Raw genomic sequence first — 23,006 nt, 5'->3', positions numbered from 1 at the left:
TATAATGATATTATTAGAATTTAGAACCGATTTTGCAAAACAAATACAAAAGTGACAAGGGCTAAAAGCGGGGTTCTATCTAAGGACTACGTCTATATTCATACAAAAACAGTGACTGAACTGTCTTTAGCCATGGCCGCTAACAACGTCAACTCTCAGCAAATGAGACCTTGATGTCTGCATAGGTGCGATTAACCGAGTAACGAAAAATATGGGACACACGAACAAACGTCAACAAAAGTTTAAGGTAAAAAAAAAGAACAAACGTCAACTCTCAGGAGGACACGGCAAGGTTTCTTTTTATAGCTAGTGTACTTCACAGGTCACAACGCTAGCAAAAAAAAGAAAAGTTTCCTTAGTTTATCTCGTTTCCATCAGCCACTCCATTTAGTAGTGTGATATGGAAAAAAGATTCTCATGCAAAATCAAAATGGATAAGCAAAGCCATTTTTTTTTAAATACAAAGTGAATATTTTTTCTGGTTTAAAAAATATTTAATGTTATTTAAAGAATATATATACTATATATACCATCAGCTAACTAGTAATAATATCTCACATGTTTAGCGTTTAGATCAATATTAATCTTTTACTATAAAATATTTAAAATAGTTTTAAAACAAATTTTAAATAGTTGACAATATATAAATAAAATTTCTTTAATTATTTTACATTCTTGGTGTTTAGTCGATTTGTCAGAAAATCTCAACCATTTTAAAATTAGGCTTATAGAGCACTTAAGTACACATACATGATAAATTTTTAAATACACTATCTGTATCATAATATAAAAATTTAAAAGTATTTTCTATTTTAAAATATAAATTGTTATTATATTTATATAAAATTAAATTTTGCATGTTTTATCATTGGCGAACTATATTTAATTTATATATTAAGTGATACTTTCTGATAGTTGCTATTTTTTAATTTCCATTTTCTGTTAAAATAATATATATTATGAAATAAGAAAATTGTTTTTAATATATGTTAAAACTGCAAACATACAAATTAATAATGAAGACAAACACATAAATTACGTGGTACAAATTAGACTCACGTACATGCAAATTGGTAAAGACTAAAGATATGTGTGTGTCATGTCATTTTCTAAGGATCTGGACTTGGATACACGGTTGGCTACAAGTCACATTCCACTGCAACTTTATTTGCACACCAAGAGAAACACCCCTCCGGTTAAACTTCTCACTCTCTCGTCGTCATTGGTTTTATTTCCTATAAAATTGAGCAATAGCAGATTAATAGGATTAAAGAGTCAATAAAGACTTATATACAGAATACTAATACGGTGATTAGACGTATCCTTGTAAAAAAACCGAATTTGAAAGATCTAGCCGAATTCGATCTAAAAATAGTACTAAACCGAATCTAATTCGATCCGAAAAAATAGTACCAAACAAAAAAGTACGGATCCATTGATTTTTAAAAATAAAAAGTTTAAACTTATTTAAAAATATAGATTACACGAAATAAAAGACATAAAACATAAGAAAAAAAAACCTAAAACCTTCTAATGGTCGCGGAGAAGAAACTTAAAACTATTATAATTTACAAGAAGACATGGCATATGATATGACGAGACGAAAAGCCTAATTTCTTTCATTGAGAGTCAGCGGCGGATCTAGGAATAAAATTTTGTGGGGACAAAATAAAATAAAAAAAAACTAAGGAGGGGATTTGAACCCTGGTTTAGAGGGGGCAAGCAAATGATTTGAACCAACTATGCTACAGAAACAATGTTGCATCATATGCAAATTGACTTATTTGTATATTTTTGTGGGGCAGCTGCCTCCTCCCTAGACTACCTAGGTTCGCTACTGTCGAGAGTCGTTTTCGAGAAGGTACACACTCTTTGACAGCGAAACAACTAATTCCACTGAAAAAACGAAGAGGAGACGTAGCATATATATGCAAACCATAACAATTAAACATTCGCCCGCGAAACCACATCTTTAGGGAACCAAAAAACTAACTGAGGTGAAGTACCATTAATGAGTAGTATGATGAGAAATGAAAAGAAAGGAACAAAGAGTTGATGATACCAAGCCGGTCGCCTTTGACCGTTGCCGTAATCGCCCGCTGCCAGAGACCTTTTTCAAAGCATGTGGTCATCCTTTAAATGGCGAGCTTACTTATCGATCCTAGTAATTCAAACACCCCAACCGACTTACTACAACTGCCACCACAAAAAGTGGATGTCTCTCCCTTCTACCACTGCTTAAGCTCTCAAGATCTGAATAGGTCATTGATGAAGAGGAAAGAAATTGCATAGCCAAGAGGAGTACGACACCAGATCTCATCCTTTGAAGATCCAAACTTGCATGACCATCATTTGAAACCGCCATCATAATAAAATCGGAACCACCGAGGGAGAAACAAAACCGCCACATTAGAACATCATATGAGGCATACTAACTGAACCCAACCTTCGCTAATTTAATACCTTCATGGTGTAACCTGATTTGGAACAATTTTAGTTTGATTGAAATGATCCATGAGAAATTTTCTGTCAAAGTTAATCATAAGTATTCTACACAAAATCTATATTAAACCCACAAAACTTATAAAATGTCATCTTTGTCACTAGCAAAAAATGTCTACGAATTCCGCCGTTTTACTATATACTATTGTTTTTTTACTTCATTATACCACCAATCATATACTTCATTCGTTTCATTTTCGTTGGCGTTTTAATTTTATACACACATTAAAAATATTTAATTTTGTGTATTTTTTAAATAAAAATATCATTACATATACATCTAATTACATTTCAACTAATTAAAAATATTATATAAAAAGTTAACAAATTTTGTATTAAAATTATAAAATGACATTTATTTTAAAATATATTTTTTGCTATATAACGACGACTAAATTAAGATAGAGAGAGTAGTAACTAAGCTCATGTACATTTCTAAAACTGTTAATCATTTAGTTTTTCTTTGACGTCTCTTTCTTAGGCATTTATAATATTCACTCTGTTTTATAATAAGTGTTATTTTAGACATGTACACATATATTAAAAAAATTTTTTTTTTATATTTTCTATATAAAATTATCATTACCAATATATCTATTCATATTTCAATTAATAAAAAAATAAACTGGATAATAAAATTAATAAATTCTGCATATACTTATTTTGCAATGAAATTTTTTCTCTACAACGAAACTTAATATGAAATGGAGGGAGTATTAACCACAGTCTCTTAATTGGGATCTTAATTTTGGGTAAGAGACGATTCTTAATTTTTCTTAGATTTTAACTAAGAAAATTTAAGAATCATCTCTTAAATAAGAGAAGAACCGTTTCTTAACCAAAAAATGTAAAAAATAAAAAAAAATCAAATCATAAATTAAGAATCCCGGGTAAAAGATCGGACTTAATCATGCCATTTTACTAACAGTAGATTCCTTCCTGTAAAACTATTGATTCCCACATTTCTCAAACGTCATGGATGGATGCAGACACATGCCAGTGTGTACAGCACTTTATTTACATGTATGTGTATGCATTTACATCTTCATAACACAAGGCGGACAAAAATTCAAACTAGCAGTAGGGAAAGGCACATGATAAATACCTGCTAATTTTTACATACTTGGTATTTAACTTGACTTGTTCATATTTTTAAATTTGTTACGTTTGAAACGAGTACTTGTCGTATCAAATACTTGTCAAAATTTTGTATATTACAAATTATTAGACTTGTTCTGTCATTTGCTCAAAATCATTACTTAAATCTATAATATTTGATTACTTAAACTTATATTTAAAATATTTGAAGCTCAAAATACAATAGATTTTGGTTAAAAATTACACTATAAAAAACGTAGTCCGATTCTGCTTTTGTAAATATAAGTATAATCGATTAATTACAAATTATATTCACATGGAGGAATGACAGCTGAATGTGTCTCGGAGCGAGTTAATGTGAAATTTCACTTATACTCGTAACTGGTAAGAACATACACGTGAACTTCTTGTATGTTCTTTTAAGGAATAAATAGATAAAAAGGTTTTAAAGAAGATTTTAGGTATCTCTTTTCTCGTGGTGCTTTTGATTTAACTTTGGTTTTGGGTGGTGCCCATGTGCCCATCCTCATCCCCCCAAGTACCATTCCTCCGATTCTTCCTTACCTTTATTATGTATCAACAGATAATAGTTTTCAATAATACTTTTGTTCTACCATCATTTTACTTAACCCTAATACACTGGAACATAACTATTAATTTAATCTCTAGGCTCTTGGATGTGGAAGAAGATCCTCAAGCTTAGAAATCTGGCACAACAGTTTACTCAAATGGAAGTCCATAATGGTGAGATGACTTCTTTTTGGTTTGATAGATGGAGTCAGTTGGGAGTATTGATCAATCTTACAGGTGAAAGGGGCTGTATTGACCTTGGTATCCCGCTTAATGCCTCGATCAAAGTAGCAGTGCATTCTTACCGTCGACGCAGGCACAGGAACCCCTTCACCAAGCAAATAGCTCAGGAAATTACGAGGCTCCAAGAGCTGGGCCTGAGTCATGAACAGGATGTTTGTCTTTGGAAAAGGGAGAATGATGAATTCAAGCCTGGGTTCTTAACATCACAAACGTGGAATCTGATCAGAATGCATGCTCCTCAAGCCGTGTGGTGGAAAGGGATCTGGTTCAAGGAAGCAACTCCCAAGTATGCCTTCCTCACTTGGTTAGCTGCTCTTAACAGACTTTCGACAGGTGACAGATTGCTGAAATGGAACCCGCAAGCAACCTCTACCTGTTGGCTCTGTTCCACAGCAGTTGAGACTAGAGACCACTTATTTTTCGAATGTCGTTATTCTGAGGAAGTATGGCGAGGAACAGTTAAGAAGCTGGTCGGTAACGGTCTGTCTGCAAAATGGTCCATGTTGATGCAGAGATTGGTGAGAGGATTGAAAGACAAAACTTCAACCTTCCTCTTTCGATACTGCTTCCAAGTGGTGGTGTATGCTCTCTGGTTTGAGAGGAACACACGCAGAGTTGGTGAGCCGCCTAAACCTCCCACTCATCTTATCAGATTGTTGGATAAATCGATTCGAAACAGGATAACAGCATTGCAAAAAACAGGTGGAAGATACGACAAAGCAATGGAGATTTGGTTTGGGAGTAGATGATTTCTTTTAATCTCAACAAATAAAATATAGTCTTTTTTTCTGTACAAAGAAGCATTAGGTTGTACAAAGGTTTTTGAAGTGAATAAATTTAAAATTCTTTCAAAAAAAAAAAAAAAAAAAAAAAAAAAAATGTGATACCGAAATCTTAAAAGTGTAGCAATAAAAAGCAGTTGAAATGTTTACTTATTTTTCTCTTATTTCATATATTGAATGATAAAAGTGTGCTTAGTCAATTTACGAAAATATTATGGCCTGTTTACGGTTCTTCTGCAAAATACAAATACGGGAGCTGGTGTGCGAAATGCATCCTTAACAGTGTTCAAAAAGAAACACAACTTCAATAGCACTATTATTAAAGCTTTATATTGAAAAAATATACTCATTCTGTTTTATAATAAGTGTCGATTTAATTTTTTTTTGTTACACAAAAATATAATTTTATGATTATAATGAAAATTATACTTACTTTCAGCTGAATATTAATTATAAATAATTTTATTTATCTCAAACATTATTTGTCAGATAAATGTAACTAATAACAATTTACATATATTCAACTATTTTAATAATATGTGTAAAAAATATTGAAATGACACTTATTTAGAAATTTAACTATTTTAATAATCTGTATAAAAAATGTCAAAACGATACTTATTTAGGAACTAAAGAAATATATGATATTTAAGCTTACAATGGTATGTCAACCCAATGTACAAACTAGTTATACCCTTGTCATCACAATTATATTGAAATCATTAGTAAGGTTTGACCAAAAAAAATTATATTGAAATCATTAATGTTTTTATTTATTACCAAACCCATTAAGATGCAACAATAAAGTACTAAACTTTAATTTACCAGAAAAGAAGAATCTTCTCTCACCCACTACCAAACAAGCATTCATGTCTGAGATCTCGAAGAATGAGTTGGTGGTTTAAATTCTACTCTGTCTACATCCCTTTCCCCTGATATCTTATTAAAAATTATCTTAATTTTTATTAATTACCTTTTGAATATTCAGTTTAACAGCTCTAAAGCCTTTCTGCGGCTGATACGTAAATGACCTCTTTTTCACATGACTTATTTTAATCGAACACTAGTTGATTTATTGCACCATGCATAAAAATAATTATATATAAATATAAATTTTGTTTTATGAATTCAAAAATAAATTTATAAAAATTATTTATTGCTTATTTATCGTTTGACTTAATAATATTTATTTGATTTTTATTTGATTCATTTAGATTAAATTATGTTAAAATGAATAGTTTAGGTTATCTTATATTTATATATTTAAAATTATAATTATAAGTTGAATTTTTTGTTTAAAATGATTTCATCAATAAAATTTATTTATTTTATTCATCCCAATAATACAATATTCATCATACAACAATTATTGTATAACATTTAAATCCAATTAATTGCAATATATTAAAATTTGATTAATCATCTATATATTTTTGGTCTAAGTATAAGTGTATAACTTAATTGTTCATTAAAATTTTAATTACAAATGTCACAATCTGTTTGATAAGATATCTTATAAATGAATTGATGAAAATATAAATAATTATACAAAATTACTTACTTATTTTTATCATAAGTTCATTTTATTAAAAAATATATTTACGTTTATATTATTTTTGGAATATTAATAATTATTATAAATATAGCTTATGTTTATGGTACGTAGCCAGATTCTATAACTATCTTATTTTTCAAATCTTATCAAAAATGAAAAGATTTATCATTAAATTTGTACATGTCATAATATGAGGGAAACTGGTGTTATCATTTTAACTAAACCATATTATCATTTTCTCAAAATGAATATGATTGATGCAAATAAGCAAAAATTTTAAAATTACTTCCCACGTAATATCTAAGAGACTGTATTTTAAAACATGATTAAAAATTAGAACTGGTGCAAAGTTACTAAATACCTCGGATTTCTTTCTTTTTCGCAATCCTTTAGATTCAGTATTTCAATATGTTCACTTATCTTATATGAATATTAAGATCTATATGTTTTACTTATGTGATATGTGTCTATGTTTTACGTCCGTTTCTTAATTTAAACAACTTTTTTTTTAGTTGAAAACTGCATTAATGTGTCAAATCATGCTTTACATCAAAAATCTAAATCTACAAACAACAGTTACAATTTCATTGGTTTTAAAAGTCAAGTTTCTTGTAATTTTATATTAATGCTTTAAATTTTATTTGACAATAATTCTATATCAATAAAATCTACAATTACAATTAAAACAATATTTAAAATTCTTAATTTAAATTCAAAAGGTACAGTTTCACTCTCATCAATCAAATCATGGAAGTGATTAGTTGGGTTGTAAATACTTTTTAACTTTATTTTTATATACAACTTTTATAAATATTAATCATGCTTTAAGTTAATTTATAAAGGTTAAACAAAAAAATATCAATCATGTTTTAATTTCTGTAGGAAAAATATACAGGTACAGTAGATACATTTATAACAAAAATCATACAGAAACGGCATAAAATTTCAAAATATATCTCAACCAGTCACATCTATGAATCCCCAAGTTATAAATATAAAGAATTTTTTGCTACCGACTAATTTACCGCATGTTAGTCATAAAATACAACTAATGGTTAACCAAGTCGGCCATAATTTGCATAATTTCTTCCCAAAGTATGCTAAGTTATTGCTAAAACAATAGCGATAACGTCGTTCAAATAACTTTTTGAAGTAAGAATTCTTACACAGAGTTGGTTAAAAATTAAAAGCCACCATCTGTCGTTTGACTCTATATATATGGTAAATCCGTCATTTTCGCTCTCGCTCTCTCATAGCCTGTTGCCCTTTAGGTGCCTATATAAACAATGCCACACACACTAATTGAGTCCCAGACCAAAGGTCCTTAACTTTCTCTGTTTCTCTCTATCTATTTCTTGTTCTGTTCAAAAACAGAGCGCAAAATATAAAAAAAAAGAAAAAAAAAAGAAAGGGAAGATGGGTATAATGATGGTGATGTTCGGTCTTCTTTTGATCATTGTATGCATCTGCTCTGCTCTTCTCCGATGGAACCAGATGCGTTATTCCAAGAAAGGTCTACCTCCTGGAACCATGGGCTGGCCAGTTTTTGGTGAAACAACTGAGTTTCTCAAACAAGGACCAGATTTCATGAAGAACCAAAGACTCAGGTACAATACAATTCTCCAGAAAAAAAATTCCCCATACTAAAATCTATTTTATTTTAGTTTTTTCTTCTGAAACAAAAATATTAATATTTTTTGTTTTGTTTTATTTATGATGATGATTTTGGATCTTATCAGATATGGGAGTTTCTTCAAATCTCACATTCTTGGTTGCCCAACAATAGTCTCAATGGACGCAGAGCTCAATAGATACATTCTAATGAGCGAGTCGAAAGGACTAGTTGCTGGTTACCCACAATCCATGCTCGATATTCTAGGGACATGCAACATCGCTGCGGTTCACGGCCAGAGCCACAAGCTCATGAGAGGCTCATTGCTCGCTCTAATAAGCCCAGCCATGATGAAAGACCATCTCTTGCCTAAGATTGATGAGTTCATGAGAAGCTATCTTTGTGGTTGGGATGAGCTCGAGACCGTTGATATCCAAGAAAAGACCAAACATGTACGTTTTTGCCTTTCTTTCTCCTTTCTTTGTTTTTAGGCACTGAAGCTGCATCTCCGGCCTATTTTTTTACTGTGAATTTAATGTTTTCAATGTCAGATATATTTATTATTTTTGATATAAATTGTTGATTATATTTTTTCACACATTAAAGAGATTACTTTAATATATTCATATGTCCATCTTTACTGTATTAGTATTACTCATGTTTGGTACTCTGCAGGGGTAGAATCGTAATTATCAATCTATTGATGCCTGGATTTTTTCTTTTTTGCTCTTTTTAATGAAAATATATGTTTGTCAAGAGAAAGATGAAAATATTATATTTACTTATATTTGTTGTTGTTGCTATGCAGATGGCATTTTTATCATCGTTGTTACAAATAGCAGAGACTTTGAAAAAAACAGAGGTTGAAGAATATAGAACAGAGTTCTTCAAGCTTGTTGTCGGAACTCTTTCGGTCCCAATCGATCTCCCAGGAACGAATTATCGCTGTGGAGTCCAAGTAAATACTCGAATAATGAAGTCTATCAACATAAAAGAGAAAAAAATGAAAATGTACTAACGTTTTTCTTGTTATTTTTCAGGCAAGAAACAATATCGATAGGTTATTGACAGAGCTGATGCAAGAACGAAGAGAGTTAGGAGAAACATTCACGGACATGTTGGGTTACTTGATGAAGAAGGAAGATAACAAATACATGTTAACTGATAAGGAGATTAGAGATCAAGTGGTAACGATTTTGTATTCGGGTTATGAGACCGTCTCTACAACTTCCATGATGGCACTTAAGTATCTCCATGATCACCCTAGAGCTCTTGAAGAACTTAGAGTATGTTCTTAAGAAACACACTAAACCGGACTGTAGGTTTCTAGGATTTGACCAGGTTGGTTATTAATTCTTGGTTTTTGGTTGCAGAAAGAACATTTGGCTATAAGAGACCGAAAACGACCTGACGAACCACTCAATCTCGACGATATTAAATCGATGAAATTCACTCGAGCTGTGAGCATTTTTCGTACACAAATTAAATTATTTAAGTATTTGTAATTCTTGATATTGACATTGTAATTTAATATTCTTTTGGACCATTTCTAATAGGTGATCCTCGAGACATCAAGATTGGCAACGATTGTCAATGGTGTCCTACGAAAAACGACTCACGACTTGGAACTCAATGGTAAGAGTAATAATGGTTTCGATTGTCAAAATTTTATCATTATTAGTTTTGTGGGTGTGTTCCTGGACCTTATATTACATCCAATCATTTACAAACATAAACCAACTAATCCAGCAAAGCAATCATCTCCCTGTGACCCTCCATGTTTTTTTTTCAATTTTTTTGACAGAGGAGAAAATCAATCTTTACAATCTTAATAAAAATTATTCTATGTGTAATTTTGTATTGACAGGTGTATTTTATAATAATTATTACAGGGTATTTAATCCCAAAGGGTTGGAGAATTTATGTTTACACAAGAGAGATCAACTATGATATATCTCTATATGAAGATCCAATGATCTTTAACCCATGGAGATGGATGGTTAGTATTTGTAGTACTCTGTTTTTTGTGTTCTACTGTTTTGTTCTTTGATAACTTTTGGCTGACATAGATTGTTTCTTTGGGGTTTTAAATATGCAGGAAAAGAGCTTGGAATCAAAGAGCTATTTCTTACTCTTTGGAGGTGGAGCAAGACTTTGCCCTGGAAAGGAACTAGGAATCTCTGAAGTCTCCAGCTTCATTCACTACTTTGTTACAAGATACAAGTATGTTCTTCACACATTTTTGTTTAGTGTGCAAATATATGTTTTTTTGTTGTTGTTGTGATTGGTGATTTGAGACCCTAATATATGGATTTGAATTTTTGTGTAGATGGGAGGAGAAAAGAGGAGAGAAACTAGTGGTGTTTCCAAGAGTTTCTGCACCAAAAGGATACCATGTTATGGTTTCACCTTACTGATTTTGTTTGTCCTAATATTGAAACTATGTGTATAATCAGTTAACGTTCTATTGTTAGGGTTACTTATATTTTATCTCGAGATCTTAGAGAAGTTGGATTATGTACAGAGAGGAATATAGAAAGCCAAAAGAAAGTGATAAACACTGAAATGTTGAGCTTATTCTCTTAACTTGTAAATCTTAACTTGTAAAGTTTGTACACATAACTTTTACATTGCATAATTATTGTCTGGATCATGAACGTTTTAATTCCTGTTACAATATATTTTTCACTTTTTCTGATGCTCAACAAGTGTGTTCGCGAATCTGAAATCACAAAAGTGGAAGTAAAATAGAGCATGGTTAGGAACACCCACCTAACCACCCCCAAAAAATCACATAATTAATTACCCCATTTATGATTAAATAAATCGGTAGTTGTTGACAAAAAAAATCGGTAGTGATTTGATGGGCTGGATAAGCCCGTTATACATTATAGCCCATAGTATTGACCACATTTTAAGACGAATATTGATAAGAAAAGCATAACCGAATAAGGCACTTTCAAATTATTATGTGTTATGACGTTAGGTAGCCGAACTAAAGATTTAGCCTTCTACCTAAGTTTTACACGAAAGGCTCCATTCTTATGAAAAACATGAAACTCTTAAACTAATGCGGAGGGAGCCGAACGAGTCAAGTGATCATTGAGTACTATTTCTAACTCTCACGGATGCATAAAACCTAGCTAGAGTATTAGCCAAATCTCACAGATGCATCTCGTGTACAAGTCTATGCCAGAATAGCTAATAAATATCTTAATAGCTGAAACGAATTTAGTTTCTTACGTCATTATAGATATCATTTTTTCATTAGAGATTTTGTCTTTGATGCTTATCTTAAACTATCCGCCCAAAAGTTTTACTTCAAAAATTTAAATATAAGGACATCTCTAACTCAACTCTATTTTTTCTTCTAAAATAGAGTAAAAGTGAGTTTGAAGTAGAAAATGCTCCAACCTCACTATATTTCTAACTACATAATAGAATTTACTCCATAAATAGAGTAATCTAATTTTTTTTTTCATCATTCCATTATGGAATGAAAAATACAGTGGGATTAGAACATTTTTACTTCATAATCATCTTTACTCTATTTTAAAGGAAAAAATGATGTTTTACAATGGAGATGCTCTAAGATACATGAAAAAGCTTCCTAATTGGAGTACAGTTTATGAAAGGAATATCTAAAACCACAATTAAGATTATAAAAGTACTAATTACAATTCATAACTCTGATAATTTAACTTGTAATGACACATCATCTTTAAATTTCGTGAGCAAGGGAAGTTGCCATCTCCCAACTCCCAAGGTACAAAGGTATTTTAATCTAACTTTAAAGTTCAAATCTTGATTTTTTTAAAAGGTTGAATCGGTTTAACCAATTTAAGAAAACCCTAAGATTACCATAAATGTTGTTACGTATATCCGAAAGGCCACATTGATACAAGGTGAGTCATCGATGCTTTATTGTATACAAAGCAGTTTCTGATTTTCATATTTCCCGAAATAGTATACACTTCAATAGGCCTATTATTTTAAGCATATTATAAATATTTTAATTTATCAGTAAACTAATTAAGAATTATCTCTTAAAGCATGCTTGCCTTTTTCATTATTTTATCTCACAGGTGTTGAGGTTCTACTGGCTCATAAGTTATTTTCGTGATAATAATAACCCACTTTTACCAAAAAATAAAATAAGAACCCACTACTATATTTTACAATAAATATTTTCCCCGAGAACTGAATCCAAAACACAGTTATGCTTGTGCGATGATGTCTAAAAAGCTTTTCAAGTGTCCAATCCAAAGACAAAACATCGTTGTTCAAGAATATTTTTTAGTGGTGACGAATAAAATTATTGTACGGATCTATGTATGGATTTGGTAATAAGGTACTTGTAAAATCCTAATTGGGTAAGAAAAAGAGTGAGCTGGTTCGCATTATGTATCAACACATGTTTGAAGGATAGTGGCTTACCAAGATTGTTTCCGTGATTGTGGAACTCAAGTTAACATTGATATAATAAATAAGGCTAATAGTCCATAAACTCACATATGCTACATGATTAACTATAGGGTCTTTAACTAAAGTAAATTAAATGCAGTATATAATATATATAATTAAACACCTATAAACAGTAAGAGCTGACTGTTACTAAGCATATACAGATACACATAATACATATATATATATATACACGCAAATGTTCAACCACAAACATGAACATAATAGAGAAAATTAAGCACAGTCTTACATGCACATATATACACATAAGTTGTAGTATTGGCTTGCATGTGAAATTGTTTCTGAGGATCGAAGAGATATGCCTGATTGGGGAGTTGATCAAGTCCACCATCCAAAGCATGATCATGATCCTTATAAACAACAGCAACAAGGGTGTAGAAAGGGACCATGGATACCTGAAGAAGACAAGCTTCTGGCCGAGTATGTTTCTTCGAATGGGGAAGGAAGATGGAGCACTGTTGCTAATTCTGCAGGTAAAATATTTTGATTAGCTCATGGGCTACAGATATACTTGCTTCTATATATACTGATATACATATGATTGTACATGCTACTCATCTAGTTTCCATGGTTGCTGTAGCCTGTATAGGCATATTAGTAAGTAACTCAAGATTATATTACTCCATTGATATAGATCTTCTTTCTTACTGAACGAAGATTTAATTAATAGTTATATAGAAGTAATACAATTAGTTAGTATACATGCTTTAATGACGATCAATTAAAGAGAAGTGGAGAGATCATAACCTGAGGTGATAGTTGATTTTTGATATTTACATTTCTTCTTTCGTCTTTTTATTTATTAGCAGTCTCACACTTTTCATGGTTAAAAATGAGACACTGTAGACATGGTGGAATGAGCTTTTAGTGTTTATTAATTTCTAAAATCTAAAACTGATCCTTATGATTCTTTATTTATTTATTTATTTTTTTGGGGGGGGGGGGGGAAGGAGGAGTTGACTTCGATCAATTTGGGAACATTTTTATATATTATTACCTTTTTGTTCGAACATTTTGGTTGAGATAGTATATAGTATATACTCATGTTATTATATAGATAAAGATCATCAAGTTGCATTAAATTGTACATATTCATGTTTTATCAATCCCATTCTTATTGCCTTTTTAACTTTTTTTTTGTTTTTCTTGGAATTGAAAAATAGGGTTGAATAGAAGTGGCAAGAGCTGTAGACTAAGGTGGGTGAACTACTTGAGGCCAGGGCTTAAGAGAGGTCAAATAACTCCTCAAGAAGAAGGAATCATCCTTGAACTGCATTCCCTTTGGGGTAACAAGTAAGCTCCTTTTGTTTTTGTTGAAAACGCTAATTACATGCCAGACTCTAAACGGATATCGACAGTACATACTAGTTACTCTCTGACAGTATGATTGGTATACAAACATAATTTTAGTCATGATACGCATGATTCACCATTGCTTGGTTTGATCCGTTCTATTATCTTACACTCCTTGTATGCATACGTTCACTTTATGTACGAAACACTTGATGGAACAGCACATTTAAGTATATATAATCTTCACAAAATATATATAGGTGGTCTACAATCGCAAGATATTTACCAGGATGAACGGATAATGAAATCAAGAACTACTGGAGAACCCATTACAAGAAAATGGAAATTTCTTTTTCGAACCAAGAAAAAGTCAAAAGATCCCGGAAAAAACTTGAGCTAAAACCACAACCACAACTGCAGAATCAACCTTCTCAGCTGGTGTCTCAAGACAACGAGCTGAACATAGCTACCTCTTTCTCTTACCCGACTAGTGTCTACAATGACCAATTTCATATGCCTCAAAACGTTGCAGCAACCTCAATCGACCACTCCATGATTGATGAAGGTAACTTGTGGAGTCTAGAATACGATGATCCACACCGTTTTGGTGGTGGTTCAGAACAGAGAACAGCTGCTAATATTGTTGGGAAGCTTAACGGCGGCGGAAATGAGGCTCCGTCGTGTGGATCATGGGATTATAGTTATAAAGAATTTTACACTGGAGGCTATAAATTTTAATTATGTATGGAGATATAGAGACATTTCTGTTTTCATGCAGTTAATAGAAAAACTGTAAGATCGCCATTGGTATTTTTTAAAACCCTCGAAGTATATACTGACGCTATAAAATGGTTTGATATGTATGCCACGGCGAATCTACATATATCTTCATAATCGTGTAGTTTAACCTTTTCGACCATGGATGCAGGACTTTCAACCTTTTCAGCTATATCACGATAAACCAAGTAATGCAGGACTTTCTAAATTCTAATAAATTATTACTTTATTTATTTATATCATATTTGAACAAGCCCAGATTTTTTATATTAAATTATAGGGTTTATCATCGAATATAATTTATAAAGTTTCTACTATACTTGGTTTATCGTAGTATAGCTTTTATTTTTTAATAACAAAATTCATATTTTACCGAATCATTCATCAATAGTAGATAACTGATCCGCATCTCCTACAAAATAGTTGATACTTAAATTGATAATTTTTATTAGAAATAGCCTAGCCGATTAGTCGTAGCAACTGTGTAACAAATGTTTATGAGATGGGCTAAATCTTGACTTTTCTTAATGGGCTTGGTGAGCGCTGTCTACTCAACAATCTCTAATAAGCCCTCAACTTTCACACGGCGCTTTCTGCTTGTTCAACATGTTTGTAACAGGCTAACAGCCACCACAAGCAAATGTTATTCTCATACTGATACACTCAAATATCTCCAGAGTATATTTTATACGCTCTAATAGCTCCAATAACTAGGAGTCAGGCAGGACTCAGGAACCTGCGCTCGTCGGTTGAGGATTTAACATCAACATTTGCTTGTCGTGGTTGTTGCAAAAGCTCTGCTGGAGGGGCAGACATCGACGTGTGAAGTAGAGAGCACATCTTACCAATATGCTATTAGATATTACAGTGCTGGCAACTTCCCAGATATGGTATGGACGTGTGCGTTTGATTAATACTGGTACAACTATCTTTATTTTGTTTTAATAATCTTCTCATGCTTTATTAATTTAGGAAACTCTTATTGTTTTCTAGAACAATATGTGTATTATTAAAGATTCTACTGCTTTGATTTCTTTTCATCTGACTGTCTTGAATACAAATTTCAATCATGATAATTTTTCTATTTATTTTTCTAGTTTTGTTTACCAAAATAAACAAATATATTTTATATCATAATAAGATTAAAGATCAGATTAATCCCATTTTTAATTATTATTGGTCATCAATGTAGACTGTGGTTTAGACTGAACCACAAATTACAACTGTGTAACAAATGTTTTGCTTGGATCTCCAAAGAAATATGTAGATTAGTGTGAGTGGCTAGAGATTTACATATTTGTGGTAGGGACGGTTAGCTCTTTGAAAATGCTAAGAAATTTATATCAAAGATAGAGATAAGATAATATACAAAAAATACGCCAATTCACTATTTATTTGTGAATTCATAAAATTAGCATGAAGAGCATTGGGAATAAAAAAGAGGATGTCCCTAAATCTCATCAAAGCGTCAATAATAATACACAAACTACTTTTGTCTTCGGAATTCCAACATCGTGTAAGAGTTCCCCTTTGGCCTACATTTGTGGTACCACATCTACTTGATTCTTCATATATAACTATATATACACAAGGAGCATGTCATCCATCATCCTAGTAATCGCATCTTATAATTTATAACCCCACTAATGAAAAACAAAATCTTTATCGTATTTTATGATAGAACTTTTCTACTATTCTTTGTCTGACAAAAGTTGTTATGTTTAAAATTGTTTACCAATTCGGACCGCGAAAACAGATGGTCCCCAACCTTTCATAGCTCAGCGTGAGATTTGAATATTAGGGTTTAGTACCATTTGGAAGCCTATATGCATTTTGGTCCCCATAATTTTCGATATATAAGTGGGTAATTAGTACACAGTTTTCACTAAATATAATCAAAGTGACGAAATATTTATATTTTAATGGACCACATTTCTTTTGGTCGTAATGGACCACATTTAAATGGGTGAACCAATGAAAGGTCTTTCGCGCTCAGATTTTATTACTAATCTAGTACTCAAATGCATTAACCCAATTTAACGCATTATTAATTTGCGATGGACCACATGTTAAAATATATATACACTTATAGACAAACTTAGACCATATGTACGTGTATTGGGTTGTGCATATGTAAATATACATTTTATGTCAATTACCATTTACAACCCCTATAGTTTGGCCTTATATGCGATGGTCAATCTTCTTAGATTTATGTTCAAAGTTAGTTTCATCGTTTTTACTCGTAAGCATTTGAATTGGGCCTTGTAGATGATATAAGCCGAATTCTTAAGCCACTGAATACCTCAAATGAAAAACAAGTTTATAACCAATCGTTTTTACTCGTAAGCATTTGAATTGGGCCTATATATCTTGTTTATCAATATTTTTCTTTAACCAAGTGAGTGGTGGTAGTTTAGCGGCATTTTTTTAGAGTTTGGTGTGTACTTATATTAGTTCCGAGTTAGATTCCATCTGAGAACTAAATTTTCATTACTTGGCAAATTTGAAATTGGATTTTGATCTAAATGGATTATACGGTGGACAGTAACATATGATCGGTCCACCGCTTGAATCGAAAGATATTCCAAATTTGGATCAAACAATATATTACATTTTCGGATTACTCCACTCTATAACAATAAATATGTTCTTCTTGAAATCGATAGGATTTATCAAAAAATAAAATTTAATTTTTATAGAAAAACTTAATTTCTAACCAGGTTCGGACCTCAGGGGATACAAATGAAATATTGATATGGGTCTATAAATTTGTGGGTCCCACAAATTAAAAAAATCAATTATATATATATTTTTTTTTGCTTTTCTTTCTAAACCATTTTTTTCATTTTGATTAAAAATATTAATATGTTAGATTAAAAAAATTATGTAAGAAAAACAAGCCTATTAACTAATATAATATATAGATGTATAAGAATATATATTTCAATCGGTATTTTTTATAAAAAAAATGTAAATATTATATGAAATAAAATTTTATATAACTATTTAATGTATTATGATATTTAAAATATTTTTTAGTTTCGTATTTGATCTCCAAAATCTTAGGACCGATACTGTTTCTAATGTAAAGAGGACATTGATTACATGGGACAGAAATAACTTGGTGATCAATTAAGCGAATAGCAAAATAACGTTGATGGTTAGTACAAAATAAAGAAGAGAAAATTGATGGTTTCACACTTCATTTATCTGTACTAGAACTAAAAGTATAACTTCTTTTTATAATATGTTATATCTTATTGTACATCTAAATTATTAGAACCTAGGCAAAGTAAAACAAGATGTGTCCTAAGGATATTTCCACTACCACTCCATCTTTTACTTTAAAACAAAGCAGAATGGAATATGAGCTAAAAATATTTCAATCCAACCTTTTATATTCTTTTGTTCATTACTCTATTTTTTACTTTAAAACAAAGGATATTCTTTTGTTCATTACTCCATTATAAAGTAAAAAGTAAAATAAAATTAGAACAATTTTATTCTATATTCACTTATATTCTATTTCGAAGGAAAAAATAAAATTTTACATTCGAAATACTCGAAAATGTGGTTCCATCACCAAAAAACAACAATTTTGTTCGGACAGAGACAAAAAAAGAAAAAAGATGAGATAAATGAATTACTTTATAGTTTTTTTTTTTGAGAATTGGCTTGAATTATTTAATAGTTAATGCGTCTGCTTTCACTTTCCCTAATTGTATCATTTGATACTTTCTCTTTTTTTCTTCCTTGCTTTTGTGTGTATAACGAATTCATATAGAGTAAGTTCACATAAATAGAAATTTACATAAAAACATTTTGAGTAATCTCTCATCTTTTTTCTTTTTTTTTGTTGTAACTAATAATTTCTCATCTTACTTTAATTTTTTTTTCTTTTTAGTAGACAGAAACTAGGGTTTTTTCTTCTTCATTTTTCTGGTCAAAGCTCCAATTCTTTTAGCCCTCGCTTTGGTTTCTTGACTAAGATTTGGAAGAAATGGGAAGGGGAAGGATTCAGCTACGGCGGATCGAGAACAAGATAAGGAGACAAGTGACATTTTCAAAGAGAAGAACGGGTTTGGTGAAGAAAGCTCAAGAGATCTCAGTGTTATGTGATGCTGATGTTGCTTTGATTGTCTTCTCCACTAAAGGCAAGCTCTTTGAGTACTCTGCTGGTTCCAGGTTCGATTTTTTTCCTAAACTAATTAATTTACTTCGGATCTTCTTTTACCCTCTTACTTTTCGTTTTTAAGATCGCAAATCTATTCTTACCTATCTACATATATAGGAATATCAGTTTATATTTCATGTTTTGATAGATCGGGGAAAATGTTAGATAGGTTTTAGGCTTTTAGTTAGAGGAGAATGTGAAATTGGCTGAGATATGTTGATTTCATAGATACGTGAGTGATTAATATACACATGTTTAACTCTTGCATCTCTAAGTTAGAGATGAACATGCAAAATGAAATAATATATATCATATATAAATCAAATTAACAGAGGTGAGTAGATACAACTGACATCAAACCATAACTGTGAAATATAACCGTTCGTTTGATTATATGAATTATTCAGAAACATATGGAGGAGAATATGCTAACTGTAAACCAAACTTAAGTTGAATATACCATGAAATGATAAGAGATCTTTCTTTAAATTTAGGCGTGAGTTATTGTTCTTCAACCTTCGGAAAAGGTTATTCTTGGGAAAAAAGTTTAAGAGCAAATTTGATGTAAACTCTACAAACAAATTTGTGATTCATACCTTTAGGGTATGAACCAATGAGCAGATCTGATGTTCAAATGTATACTTTGGCTATCACCATGTCAGATTGAAATTTTTGTTTTTGTTTTATGTTAGACCATGAAGTTTGCTTTATTTATTTTTAAAATTGAAGACAAAATATCTAAATGTACACAAAATTACTAAAGAGAGAAACCAAATCTACTATAAATAGGAGTGAGATTTCAATTTCATGATTGTAATAATATAGTACAGATGAAACTAAGAATTCATAATGTGGTATATTATTTATTATTAAGTATACAGTAAAATGTTGTTGGAAGCATGACAAGCCTTTGTTATGGAGCTTTGTGCCTTGGTTTGTCTTTTTGTTTGTCGAACCTAGGACTAACCTCGATCTTCAAATGAAAACATATACACACCCATGATGATGTTACTTTTCTAGCTTCTTAGTTTTAAGCAGTATATGTCAAAAATGAAACTTCTTGTAAACCTGTTATAAGAAATTTGCTTAAGTTTGATCTTATATTTATCTTAGTCTAACTTTAAAGTAGTGTATAAAATCGCACATGTGGGGTGGATTGGGTATATGGAAGGACTCGTTACAATCTTAAATTTGATTTCACTGTGTGTAAACTCTGGGTATGGGCTACTTGGTCACTAATGCCTCAGTTAGAATGCTTAACCCACAGTAGGCTTGTGAGATCTCTTTACCAAAGGGCATGTTCTCACTCGAAATTAGTATGGCATGAAATAAAAATAGGTCTGGTTCCAAAAATATAGTGTTTAAAAATGTATGAAAATGTATACCAGTCTTCTCGATATTACTAAACATTAAGTGTGTGATCACTGCGATAGATATGAATCCAGAAATGTTTTTGTTAAAGTTAACAAAACTACAAAAAGAAGAAGTGTAGAATTATTATTTATGTTCAGTATGCGGTCTGGTGATTGTATCTACATATCTGAGTGTACTTCATTCAAGTTTAATTAAACGATGTTTAGCATGGAAAGCATTCTTGAACGGTACGAGAGATGTGCATACGCTGGTCAAGATATTACTACACCAAGTTTGGCTTCACAGGTTCTTAAACACATTAATCAATATATCTATTACATATGAATCATTGTTGTAAATTTAATATTGTCTGTCTACTTCTGGTTGTTTGTAGGGTGAGTGTTCAACAGAATGTTCGAAGCTCTTGAGGATGGTTGATGTTATGCAAAGAAGCCTAAGGTTAGAAACTTATAATAGAGGATTTAATCCATACGTATACAAATGCACACATATATAAAAGAAATAGAAAGAAATATCATATGACAACAATAAAATACATTTTTGTCCTACAATTAATACACAAAGGGAAAAATCCCCAAAATAAAATTAACTAAAAGTAAAAAATATTTTTATTTTATAGTTGGATTTAAGTTTAGTGTTTAGAGTTTTGGTTTTAATATTGATTATTGAGGGGGTGAGATTAGGGAAAATATTTAGGATTTTGAGTGATTTAATAATGTTACTCTTAATTAGTGCTATATTGAGAAATTTTCTATTTTTATGCTATTTTGTCATAATATTTTCTGTGCTATATAAGGGATTTGGCTATATAAATCACACCTTCATTTATTGACTTATTTATTTCATATCAGGCACTTAAATGGAGAAGAGGTGGATGCTCTAAGTATCAGAGAGCTTCAGGATCTGGAGATGCAACTTGATACTTCACTCAAGAGAACTCGCTCTAGAAAGGTTATTCACACATATATATCCATAAAACATTATCTATATCTTGTATAAATGTATTCGCAGATCATTTCTTCATGTCTTTGCTTAATAATGTTCAGTGTCTGTATGCATATATATAGTCACACAGATATATAGATATACTACATCTAATTAATCATGTGGGTATTGTTTTTGTTTTGGGAGAACAGAACCAGCTAATGGTAGAGTCCATAGCACAGCTCAAGAAAAAGGTAATATATTGGTTTAGAGACGATTACTCATTGTAATGATTTTGTACCTTGCAAATGTCTTTGCGTACCTGCCAGTCTTTAATTTTCGCTATTGGGTTTGTGTTTGTGTGTGTGTGTGTTTTTTTTTGCAGTTAACCCAAATTTATATCGAGAATACTTTGAGTTTCCAACAAATTAAATTAAATGTGTGATCTTTTGTTGACACATAGGAAAAGGAACTCAAAGAACTCAAGAAACAGCTAACAAAGAAGGTGAAATGGATGTCATTATCATCTTTGACTATATATATATGTTATTTCGATCCTACTTAATGTGGAGCTAAAAGTTTCAGAGATTAGTCTAGGTTTTAGTCTAAAATGTCCCGATTGCATATATTTAACTTATGTCAGAATTTATGTGAAAACAACTACAAAACGAAAAAAAAAATAGTCACTTTAACAAGTATTTAATTTGGCAGGCTGATCCAAGAGAAGACTCTGAGCCGCAAACACTCAACCAAGGATTAGCTTCATTGGCAGCGCCACCATGCGAGCCAGCGCACCCGTTGCCCGGACCTATATCTCCCCATCGTCCTCTATCTCTTGGGTACTCTACATATCAATTTCACTTGGCTACGCATATATGAAAAATACCAACTTTAATGTGTTACTATATAGATAAATTAGAGTAAATTAATGTTACATAAACATCACAGATTTATAACTTGTATCCAGTATTTGCGTAGCTACTAGAAAATTGTTCATCAGTTATATGGAATGAATCAATATTGTTACGTATAGGGACACATTGGAAAGGAACGAAGATGGAGAAGTAGATGCCGGAACCCTAATTAGGCTGACAAATACAACGTTGCCGCACTGGATGCCCCGGCTCACTGGAGAATAGAGGTCCCAAGTCCATCTTGGTTTGTTAAATGTTCAGTACTTAATAAGTTGAACCAAGCCAAATATCAGGATATATTTTCTGTTTTGGCATTCTTATTATCTGCAGAAGATGTCCTCAAGTTTCAAACTTCTAAACGAATAATATAAACTTTGCATCTCAAATATGATTCTGTATATTTTATTAGTGATTGTACCTTACATTTTGTGAGTTTATTTTGTCAGCAAAATCCAGTATTGTGGGTTTGACTTTGTCAGTTTGTTGTGTAGTGAACTAACACAAAAAGCCGTTATGCTATATGTCTTTGTTAATGATTGTACCTTACATTTTGTGAATTTATTTTGTCAGAAAAATCCAGTATTGTGGGTTTGACTTTGTTGTGTAGTGAACTAACACAAAATTCGTTATGCTATATGTCTTTGTTAATATTTTGTAATTTTTTTTTGATTAAAGACAATGGGAGAAACGAAAAGAGAAA

At 31.3% G+C, this 23,006-nt stretch overlaps 3 protein-coding genes and 1 pseudogene across 3 annotated transcripts; all 4 read left to right on the top strand.

Annotated features, from left to right (window-relative positions):
- Positions 1 to 4,328: 4,328 nt before the first annotated feature.
- On the top strand, positions 4,329 to 5,162 carry LOC108825284 (uncharacterized). The gene has a single exon (XM_018598593.1). The coding sequence runs from the start codon at positions 4,329 to 4,331 to the stop codon at positions 5,160 to 5,162; it is 834 nt and encodes a 277-aa protein (XP_018454095.1).
- A 2,905-nt stretch (positions 5,163 to 8,067) lies between these two features.
- Positions 8,068 to 10,997, top strand: LOC108825972 (cytochrome P450 85A2). Its single transcript, XM_018599334.2, has 9 exons — positions 8,068 to 8,357; positions 8,490 to 8,814; positions 9,171 to 9,320; positions 9,403 to 9,648; positions 9,736 to 9,822; positions 9,919 to 9,997; positions 10,255 to 10,361; positions 10,461 to 10,585; positions 10,692 to 10,997. The coding sequence occupies exons 1-9, from the start codon at positions 8,167 to 8,169 to the stop codon at positions 10,777 to 10,779; spliced, it is 1,398 nt and encodes a 465-aa protein (XP_018454836.1). The 5' UTR covers positions 8,068 to 8,166; the 3' UTR covers positions 10,780 to 10,997.
- Positions 10,998 to 12,971: 1,974 nt separating this feature from the next.
- Positions 12,972 to 14,963, top strand: LOC108825285 (MYB-like transcription factor EOBII; annotated as a pseudogene).
- A 3,772-nt stretch (positions 14,964 to 18,735) lies between these two features.
- On the top strand, positions 18,736 to 22,726 carry LOC108825812 (truncated transcription factor CAULIFLOWER A-like). Its single transcript, XM_018599163.2, has 8 exons — positions 18,736 to 19,105; positions 20,675 to 20,753; positions 20,842 to 20,906; positions 21,320 to 21,419; positions 21,605 to 21,646; positions 21,856 to 21,897; positions 22,104 to 22,231; positions 22,426 to 22,726. The coding sequence occupies exons 1-8, from the start codon at positions 18,921 to 18,923 to the stop codon at positions 22,529 to 22,531; spliced, it is 747 nt and encodes a 248-aa protein (XP_018454665.1). The 5' UTR covers positions 18,736 to 18,920; the 3' UTR covers positions 22,532 to 22,726.
- Positions 22,727 to 23,006: the final 280 nt, after the last annotated feature.

This window comes from Raphanus sativus, chromosome 9 (assembly GCF_000801105.2).
Source record: "Raphanus sativus cultivar WK10039 chromosome 9, ASM80110v3, whole genome shotgun sequence".
Lineage (NCBI taxonomy): Eukaryota > Viridiplantae > Streptophyta > Magnoliopsida > Brassicales > Brassicaceae > Raphanus > Raphanus sativus.
This window is presented reverse-complemented; position numbering and strand designations above follow the sequence as displayed.